At 43.7% G+C, this 9875-nt stretch overlaps 1 protein-coding gene across 1 annotated transcript; it reads left to right on the top strand.

Annotated features, from left to right (window-relative positions):
* The first annotated feature begins 1358 nt into the window (after positions 1–1358).
* On the top strand, positions 1359–9537 carry LOC109763783 (chloride channel protein CLC-e). Its single transcript, XM_020322648.3, has 7 exons — positions 1359–1836; positions 4238–4625; positions 5041–5238; positions 5876–6342; positions 6862–7404; positions 8680–8888; positions 9021–9537. The coding sequence occupies exons 1-7, from the start codon at positions 1549–1551 to the stop codon at positions 9079–9081; spliced, it is 2154 nt and encodes a 717-aa protein (XP_020178237.1). The 5' UTR covers positions 1359–1548; the 3' UTR covers positions 9082–9537.
* The last annotated feature ends 338 nt before the right edge of the window (positions 9538–9875 follow it).

Raw genomic sequence — 9875 nt, 5'->3', positions numbered from 1 at the left:
AGGAGAAGGACGCTCAATCCTACTCGCCGGAGCTGCAAAGGTCGACGTACTTCGCCGCCTGCTCCTCGCGGATGCGGCGCCACTCCTCGGCCTTCTCCTTGGCGGCGACCGCCTGCCGCCACTGAAGGTCTTCGAGCTCCTTGGCGTGGCGCCGGCGCTCCGCCTCCTCGCGCACGCTCCGCTCGGCGATGGCGGCCGCAACGGCGTCGACGTCGGCGACGTAGTCTTCCGGCCCGACGACTCCGCGGCGGCCGAGCGGAGCGGGCTCCTCGGGCTCCTCCTTCACTGGGACGAAGGCGAACTCGTCCGGCTCCTCCGGACCCTCCTCGTCCTCTGACCACTCCCTCTTCACGGGGAGAAGGCCCGCGCCGAAGGAGGAGGAGCTCCCGGCGTACGAAGACCTCGCGGAGGAGAAGGACGCGCGCCGGCGGTCGTACTCCTCCGTCTCGCTCCGCTGGAAGCTCACCGACGGCGACATGCCGCGGTTGGTCCACTTCCGGGCCCCGCGCTTCCTCACGCCGTCCGACCGGACGCGCCGCTCGCGCTCCGGGTCCCTTCCGCCGCCGGAGCCGCGTCCGGAGCTCCACATTCGGCCCCACATGGTGGCTGGAGGCGGGGCGGGTGGTCGCCGACAGCGAGAAATATGGAGAGGGGGAAGGGGAATCGCGTGGCTCAGCGGCGGCGGGGGATAGGGTTTGGACCCGCAAATGAGTCGTGGAACCGCAGATATAGCGGTCGGGGCATGCGGTTTGCGGGCCGCGGCAATTTTTTTTGCAGGCCGGGCGAGTATGCGGGCTCTGTTCTGGCCGGAAAATTAGGCCGAGCCCGCATAATCGCCGGAATTTTGCGGGGTCTGCTAGAGTTGCTCTTACAAAAGGACTAGAAATTGCCATGTTTTGGAACACAAAAAATGTCATGGATTAAAATTAAAAGGAATTGCCATGCTACTTATAACTAAAAATGCACATGACAAGTTTAGAAAAAAATCCCCAGTAAAAACATCAGGATTTTTTTTCTTTCAAAACAATAAATCGGTTTTTTGGCTTATTTTTCAAAAGGAAAATGAAATTTAAAACAAATTTTAGCTTTGAAATACATATGGCAGTCTGGTAGCAAGTGTTAACAAAACCCCACTTCAGTCGAGTGGTAAGCGCCCTCGTCTGAGAAAAAGGTGTAATAGCGAACGACTCCAGCTAATCTACGTGACATCGGCCTGTGTCAAGATCCGTACAACGACGGGGAAGGCGTTCGCTGGGATGAGCTCCCTGGCTGCCGTTTGCCAGATATCATTTCCGTTTATCTCACAATAGTTGGGCAGAAATGGAGGGGAAAAGAGCACAGGCGAGAGGATAAACGTTGCGGATTGTGGTCCACCAGACTATACCGAGGAAAACTAATGAGAAAACAGCCCTCCCCGTCTGGAAAGGCCAAAAATTCCCCGGAGGCGTTCTTTTGCCTGAGCCTCCAAAGATGAGAACAGTGCAGCTTCGAGCCGCAACTAGAACAGCAGAGATGAGATAGCTGGCTACCAGTCCCGAATAGGAATCCATGGCGCCAGCCGCGACCCCGTGCTCCCCGCGTCTCCTACTCGCCTCGTCTGCATCTCCGCCTCCGCTCTTCCGCGTCGCGGTCCGCCCCCTGCTGCCCGGTAGCCGCCGCGGGGGCGTGCGCCTTCGGGTTCGATGCGGAGCGGCGGACGAGGAGGCCGAGGTTCGGCGGGGTGAGCAGGTTAAGGCGTCCGTGGAGGAGATGGCGCCCGGCCTCGACCTCGTCACGCTCGCGGCCTGCCTCGTGGGCCTCCTCACTGGCGTCTCCGTTGTCCTCTTCAACCTTTCGGTAGGTGCTTGCGAACCAAACTATGGTTCCATTCTTTCAGAATTTGAAATTGGTCCAAGAGACTCTCAACTACTGCGTAAACTTTTTTTTAACACAGTACAATCGCAGACGCAGACGCATACGCACACACACTCACCCGATGAACGCGGCACGCCCTAACCTATGAGCAGCTCTCAGAGACTTAGTCGGCACACCCTACCCCAATGAGCACATCCGAGAGACTCAGCCGGCACACCCTACCCCTATGAGCACCTCCAAGAGACTGAGCCGGCACATTATCTTGAGATTGACGAAGTCGCCACAGACGACTTCTAGTCAATGGAACGTCTCCTCCCACTGAGCACACATTGCCGGAAGGCCTGAAATAAATCCAGAAAAATGCGAGCACCAATGCCAAGTCTAGGACTTGAACTTTGGTGGGTTGGTTCCACCACAACGAACCTAACCATCAAAGCTACGCTCAATTGGTATGTACTTATATGGGTTGGTTGCTGAACGTATTGCCAGAACTTTGCTTCTGTACACCCCCTCGAAAAGTTTACAAATTTCGATGTAGATTAAAGATTGAGATTAGAAGTTACATCTTCCAATAAAAAAGGGTAATATAGTCTTTTGTATCCACATAAATCTATTCAGTATGTTTGATCTACTCCCTCCGTTCCTAAATATTTGTCTTTTTAGATATTTCAAATGGACTACCACATACGGATGTATATAGACATATTTTAGAGTGTAGATTCACTCATTTTGCTCCGTATGTAGTCATTTGTTGAAATCTCTAGAAAGACAACTATTTAGGAACGGAGGGAGTACATGCTAATATGGTGATAGCCTTTTTAAGTAACTTTAAGATTCGTGTAAACTTTTTGTGTGTGTGTGTGGGGGGGGGGGGGGGGGTGGGGGGCGAAGCAAAACTCTGCCAACTTATAACAAACAAATGCTCATGCTCAAGGTGTTTTCCAGATAATGGTACTGAACTTTCCCTCGGTGTTTGCATCCGATGATGTACACATCAAATTTATTACTTCATTACAATATTCACACTCAATGGCTCTGAAGGAAATTACAAGCTACATAAAGCTTGTACAGAAAACAAACATTATATATCAAACCATCATCCCAAATGGAACATAAATCCCCTGGTAGTCCAACTCCATCAGCTCCTGCAGTAAGGGCCATGACCGTAACCAGCTGACACAGATAAGAAGATAACCGTTGTCATTCCTGTATAAGGTATAGGGTAGCGAGTTGTGAAAGCTTGATGATCCAACCCAACCATGCTCACGTCAGAAGCTATTTCGTGGAAGGTAATCAGAAGCACTCATTATAGCTCAGTCACCTGCGTTTTATTCTGTCAAGTAATTGAACTTCGTGTATCCACGATTTAGTTCGTCATATCGAAAATTAGCCTCCTCCCCTTGAAAATGAGGGCTGCCTTCACCACCTAAAAAAACGATGTCACCTTCCTACCTGCAAAGTTCTAGCTTGATTTGTTTTTCATTCATAAGTTTGGATGGATATTGATGCTGGATATAGGAATGAACAATACCTTCGAAGCATTGCTCATATCTCCAACATATAGCTCAGGGGGGCTAGCAATTTCTTTCAACTCAAACTCAGGATAGCCTCATGTCATGTTCGGATCGACAAGGAGCAGGCTGCAATTGTGCAGCCGTGTCCAGCTGAGACACGATGCCAAGGGTGGTGGGCCTAGCTGCCTACCAGTATGGAAACAACCATGTCCTAGCTGGACATGACACTGCACAGCTAGGTGTCAGACCATGGATTCGTCACATCAATTTGATGGCTTGCTATGTTGAAAGATACCTAAAACCTATAAGGTTCAAGTAATGTTTCAAACTGTTATGAAGTTGGGTCAGAGTATCTTTTTTGTTTTTGTTTTGATCTTTTGGAAATGGAAGCTTTTATTGATTCATCGCCATGTATCTAGATGATACAATCACAAAAGAGGCTTCTGGAGGTCAGAGTATCTGTTTAGGCTGCCACCTATATATAAGAGGGAGCTGTGCCAATAAATAAAACAAGCAACATAACTCCAAATCAGTATTTCTCTGATTTCTCTCGTGCCTCCCCTCTAGTCCCCCTGAGTACCTGACCAACATGGCCTTAGGCTGAAAACGTTCAGTATATTGCGACACGTGTTACGTTACAGTACAGGATGCGGCACCCTATCTTTGGCTAGGTTCCAATTCCGAATTCTGTAGGTGTCCACCAAATGCTGAGTGAGCTTGAAGCTCCAGGTCTTAAGTTGGAATGATACAATTTGAAAGTTTAAGCACCTTGTTGCATTTTGCTAATGATGGGAATCACTTTTAAATATTCACGTTGTTAGTTTAAGTACCTGTTATTGCTTCTTTGGATGTAATTTTTTTTACCATAGGTTCATGAAATACGTGACCTGCTTTGGGATGGCATACCACTGCGAGGCGCTTCGTGGCTGAGGGAAGAACCCACCGCTGAAATTTGGCAGAGAGTGATATTTGTTCCCGTCAGTGGAGGCATCATAGTTGGAGGGCTGAATACGCTAAGAAGTTCTATCAAAACAAACTCAGATGGCTCTGTTTCTAATATAAAAGGTGTGTTTAGGCCATTCTTGAAAGCTGTGGCGGCATCTTTCACTCTCGGAACTGGCAACTCTCTGGGGCCTGAGGGACCCAGTGTGGAAATAGGTTCTGCTATAGCGAAAGGATTTGGAAATGTGTTTGGGTGGGAAGGCGGAAAAAAGCTGTCTCTTGTGGCAGCTGGGTCAGCAGCTGGCATTGCATCTGGTAAGTTCTACATCCTCAATCGTTCATATATTTTGTTGCAAGGTATGTTCCATCAATATGATGGATTAACCATCGGGTAAGCATGTCATAATTTGCTTGATATCTTCATGCTTATATCAAAATAATTTTAAACTAACAGGGTAACTTGTCATAAAAAAAATCAGTTCCCTATAGATAGTTTTGTCCACATATAACTTAGTTGCATGCGTTGGTGGAATTTTAGGGACATGTTCCTCCGTCATGTAACTTTACCCAGCCGCAAGTATGTGATTCACCTGTTATTGTTTTTCGAAAAGGATTCACCTGTTATGAGTACTCTGATATGGTCAACATGTCCAATGGTAAAGTAAAAATATTCCATGTCTTCTGCTTTCTGATTCCATTTTACTTATATTTCAGGTGATTTCCTTTTTAGGTTTTAATGCTGCTGTTGCTGGGTGTTTTTTTGCGGTGGAGTCTGTTTTGTGGCCTTCATCTGGCGATTCTTCATCCCTTTCCAACTCAACACCTATGGTGATCCTCAGTGCAGTGATAGCATCTGTTATTTCAGAGATTGGTCTTGGTTCTGATCCTGCTTTCACTGTTCCAGAATATGATTTTCGCTCCCCAACAGGTACTTAATGTCTGTTATATTTGAGATTTTTAGTTCTGTTTATGAATATGAAGTACTTCCTGGCATCCTGCAATATTGGTTCTTATGCTTCACAGTTTCTTATGATGAAGTATCTGCTGTTTTAACTTGTTCCCACCAATAACATTTCCCAAATAACTTCATATGTTGAAATGAAATAAGTCATGTTTTGTTTCTTTTTCTTTCAAAAAGAGGGTAGAAATCCCCAGCCTCGGCATCAATCCATGCACACATCCCTCAATAGATTATTGCAAGGTTTACAAGTATCCAAATAGTCATCAAAAGCAAAAATGAAAGCCAGAAGGTCAAGGACAATGCCAGACACCATCCATCAGTCAGCAACTGGTGCAGCCATTTGCTAAGTCATGTACTGTACCAGCTGAAAATTACTAAAATAGGACACCAACAAATCCTGCGCATTTTTGCTCTTGAACTACCTGATGCTCCTAAAGCAACCTGCTGTTCTGCAATTTGTTTGGCCTCATATCCTATACAATCTTCCAGATGGTATGGTAGGCTGGTCTCAGTAACTTTTAATGGTACTCTCATTTTACATTTTGTTTTTCATGCTCCAGAGATTGAAAGTATGAGGATATTTACATGACTTCATAAATGTCAGAACTTCCTCTATATCTCTTGCTGGGCGTGTTTTGTGGAGTGGTGTCAATCACCCTATCTAGGTGTACAGCACTAACTATGGACGTGGTTGAACGCTTACAAAAGACAACAGGATTGCCGATGGCTGTATCCCCTGCCTTAGGTGGCCTTATTGTTGGTCTTCTCGCTCTTGTATACCCTGAAGTTCTCTATTGGGGCTTTGAGAATGTTGATATTTTACTGGAATCGCGGCCATTTACAAGTGGTCTCTCAGCACCAGTGTTGGTTCAGCTCATTGGAGTAAAAATATTGGCGACGTCTTTGTGCAGGGCTTTTGGATTGGTTGGAGGTTATTATGCACCATCCCTTTTTATTGGTGCAGCTACAGGCATGGCATATGGCAAGTTCATGAGGTTTACATTTACTGGCTCTGAAGCACTGTTTCATGTCCCCTTCCTAGACGTAGCGTCACCTCAAGCATATGGTCTGGTAATGCCCATCAGCATATTCTTACCTTTCTTCTTCTCAATTACTCCTTCCGTTAATTTTTGGAAAGCACCAGTACATCTCAATAATTAAACTTTGTAAAATTTGACCACCAATTAGTCCAGCAATATACATATTTAAATTTAATTACAGAAAAGTGATACTGTTAGATTCGTATTTTATAACATTTGTGTATGATCATTATTTATGTAGTTATCAACAAATACTTCCAAAGAAACAAATGGCCACTGTTCAGTTTTGCAGATCATGCCAAGTTAAACCCTGCCTTCCATTTTTGCAACAGAGGGAGAAGTTCGATGTCTCTTTGTATGCTTTTGTAGTGTTAATGATATTGTAACTATGTGGTGGCATTTCCATCTCTTGGGCTTGTTTTGTAGTCACTGCTCAGCGGTTTTCAAGTTTTAACGTTTTTCCTTTTGTGTGCTGTTACACTGATGAAGATATTATGCAAGCAGTATTATCATTGCTCATGTTTGTTTCCCTTTGTTTCTATCTTTGCAGGTTGGTATGGCAGCTACACTTGCCGGTGTATGCAAGGTGCCTCTGACATCTGTCCTCCTACTGTTTGAACTAACGCAGGACTATCGTATAGTTCTGCCTTTGCTTGGTGCTGTTGGACTATCATCTTGGATCGCTTCTTCTCAAAGGTTCTCTACCAGCAGTAAGGGTAAGCTGGATTCATTGGAGGAGAAAACAAGCACCATTGAAGAGGCAAAAAATGTGCCCACTCAAACCCAACAACTCACTTCTGTGGATAGTGTTGATGCTACGGCAGAATTATGTAAACTAGAAAGCTCGCTTTGTGTCTATGATGTCAGAGATGATAACGTGCTGGAAAATCTTACTGTTGCAGAGACTATGAAAACTAGATATATTTCTGTCTCATTGAAAACTCCAGTAGTTGAGGCACTAAATCTTATGCTTGTGGAGAAGCAACCATTTGTTATGATAACTGAGAGAAATAAATCTCTATTAGGCTTGCTAACAGTCAAAGATTTCCAGGATTTCTGCAAAAATGTAAAAAGTACCAGGATGCAACCTGAGGTGAGAATTACCACCATTTTCCACTGGTTCATTTTCTCTATTTGTATAACCTTGATGTTTTAGTTTATGGGAAGACATACTTTTCTTATTTGTGCACACTTCTGTTCTGTCCTTTTTGATTTCCAAGTAACAGAGCACCCCATGCCCCAGTTTCATGGCAGATACCTAGTGTCCGAAGTTTTGCATCCATATGGCTATTTTGGATGCAGAACCAAAAGAAGACATACTCAGTCTAACCCTGTAAACCACGTCAAAGTTCAGATACATCAAAGGAACAACTCACAAACCATCACATAGCAGCTAACAGACTATCAAATATGAAGAATCCTATTTTTGTTATGGATCTGAACATATCATATATATTCTGCACAAATTAATTAGTCCCTGGAACTCAAGTCCTTGACCACTTTTGGTCTCTCAATCTGTGATGGAATAATCAGGACAATAGAAATTTTTTGACGTTGCCATCTGCAAATTCCTTAGCCACAACCCCAAAAGAGTGCAAGGATTTGCATTCTCTCTCACAACCTGCTTGAACCTTAGTACCTTTAGATCCTTGCCCTATACAAAAGTCTTGTGCTAAAGAATAACCTAGGTTCTAATACTCTCTGGCGCCCTAATTATTTGTATCTTGGTTGGATGAGATTGCGTATTGCTGGATTACTTGGGTTGGACGATCCCTCTCTTTCTTTTGTAGGGCGAATTTTGATTGGTTTAAGACAAGGCTTTTACCAACAATTACACTATTTGTATGTAATTTGTGTGATATAAAATTGATGTTATTAGTTTCGTATTTACAAATATTTATGATTGTGATTTTGTATCACTATAAACCACTTATTAACCGAGTAATTATTGGTCAAAGTCTTGTTTATAACCAATAAAAAACACGCCATACAAAAAGAAACAGAGGGCGTAGTTTTTGGTTCCCCGCCTGGCCTCCCTCAGTGAAGGTAGGATCCAGTCTGATTGGAATTAATACAATAGTCCTTTGGTTGCACCTCTCCCAAGTCCAATAGGTTTACTCCCTCTGATCCATATTAATTGTCACTGATTTAGTAGATCGGAGGGAGTAATTTATTTGTCATATCTCTCAACACCGAGTTTCTTGTGGTTCCTGCTTACTTCAAACTCTTCTCTATAAACAGAGAAAAATATGGGTTTCTTATTTCGTTTAGAGGTCAAATGGTAACCCGTAATCCAAAGGGTGTTAAGTTTATTTAGCTTGATGTGGTTCTTATATTTCATTACTCATTTCTGGTCATGCTGGAACAGGTAGATGAATGTCTGGTATCTAATGTTTGTGGAGCCGTTAGATGTAAAATATGGTCCGTGACACCTCAGATGCCACTTACTGCTGCTGAAAAGATCATGGATTCTCATGGAGTAGACCAAGTTCCTGTAGTTTCAGAACATGTTAATCATCAGGATGGAGGAATCTTGATTGGTTTTGTAGACAGAGAATGCATCACCATTGCTCGAAGGTAAAGTTAAATTTTTGGATAACTACGTTTCCAGATTTCTACTCTCAGTAATGAATAGGTGACAAATTACTTGTTTTCCAACTTATAGCCAATGTCGTTGATGCTTCCCTTGCATGTTATGTTCTCTTTCAGAGCTTTGTCAGCAAAAGAATTTTTCAGTTTCACATCGGAGATCAGAAGGGAAGAGAGATGATGCGGATTCACTTAATAATTTGCTTGATATTCTGGAGCTTTGAAATTTCATTTGCTCATGTCGGCTTATGTGATTAAGCTGGTCAACAGCCAAGAAATCATAATCGACCAGGTTTGTTTGGTAACTTCAGAATTCGGAAAGTGAAGTAGCTGGCTGAAGTTTTTTCCATTTCTATCAAGACTGTATGTGCATGCGCAGTGCATTGCTGCATTATTGTTGTAAGAGCACGCTATTTTCTCAGTAGTTAGATCGCTGCACCTTGCACCTAACTTGTGCATACCACTGTTCTCCTTTTCTGCAAAACAAAATGGAGTATGTTCATTTAGGAACTGGGCCAGTGCATGGGCACTTGAGCGTGCCTACTACACAGTATAATTCTTCAACTGAGAATTGAACTATTCGTCAACGTAGACACTTGAAAGACAGGCAATAAGATCAGGCTATGTCACACTCGTATTTCTCTTTGCATGTTGTTAGTAGTTTGAATTAAATGAACCAAATTTGCATAAGGGAGGGTTTGTTTGGCGGAATCTTCTGATAATTATCGTGTATTCTTTGCAATCTTATGTAGCAAGTTGTTTGGTAAAACAACCTTCCCGTAGAGAAACAGTTTCCATTCGTATCGCTGTGACAAATGAACCTTTATTGTTGTACGTTTATCACATGTTTCGAAGCTAGTTTCAAATTTTCAACAACAGCAACAACAAAACCTTTTGTCCCAAGCAAGTTGGGGGTAAGCTTAAATTTTGAACCTAAATTTAAATTAGAATATTCCTTTATCTACATACTTGAAC

This window comes from Aegilops tauschii, chromosome 3 (genome assembly GCF_002575655.3).
Source record: "Aegilops tauschii subsp. strangulata cultivar AL8/78 chromosome 3, Aet v6.0, whole genome shotgun sequence".
Lineage (NCBI taxonomy): Eukaryota > Viridiplantae > Streptophyta > Magnoliopsida > Poales > Poaceae > Aegilops > Aegilops tauschii.
Note: the sequence above shows the minus strand (reverse complement) of the source record. Positions and strands in the feature narration are given on the sequence as shown.

Coding starts and splice junctions, on each gene's coding strand:
- LOC109763783 (XM_020322648.3), top strand. CDS start 1,549: ATGGCGCCAGCCGCGACCCCGTGCTCCCCGCGTCTCCTACTCGCCTCG. Junction 5,239..5,875: donor TGATTTTCGCTCCCCAACAG/GTACTTAATGTC, acceptor CATAAATGTCAG/AACTTCCTCTATATCTCTTG. Junction 7,405..8,679: donor GTACCAGGATGCAACCTGAG/GTGAGAATTACC, acceptor ATGCTGGAACAG/GTAGATGAATGTCTGGTATC.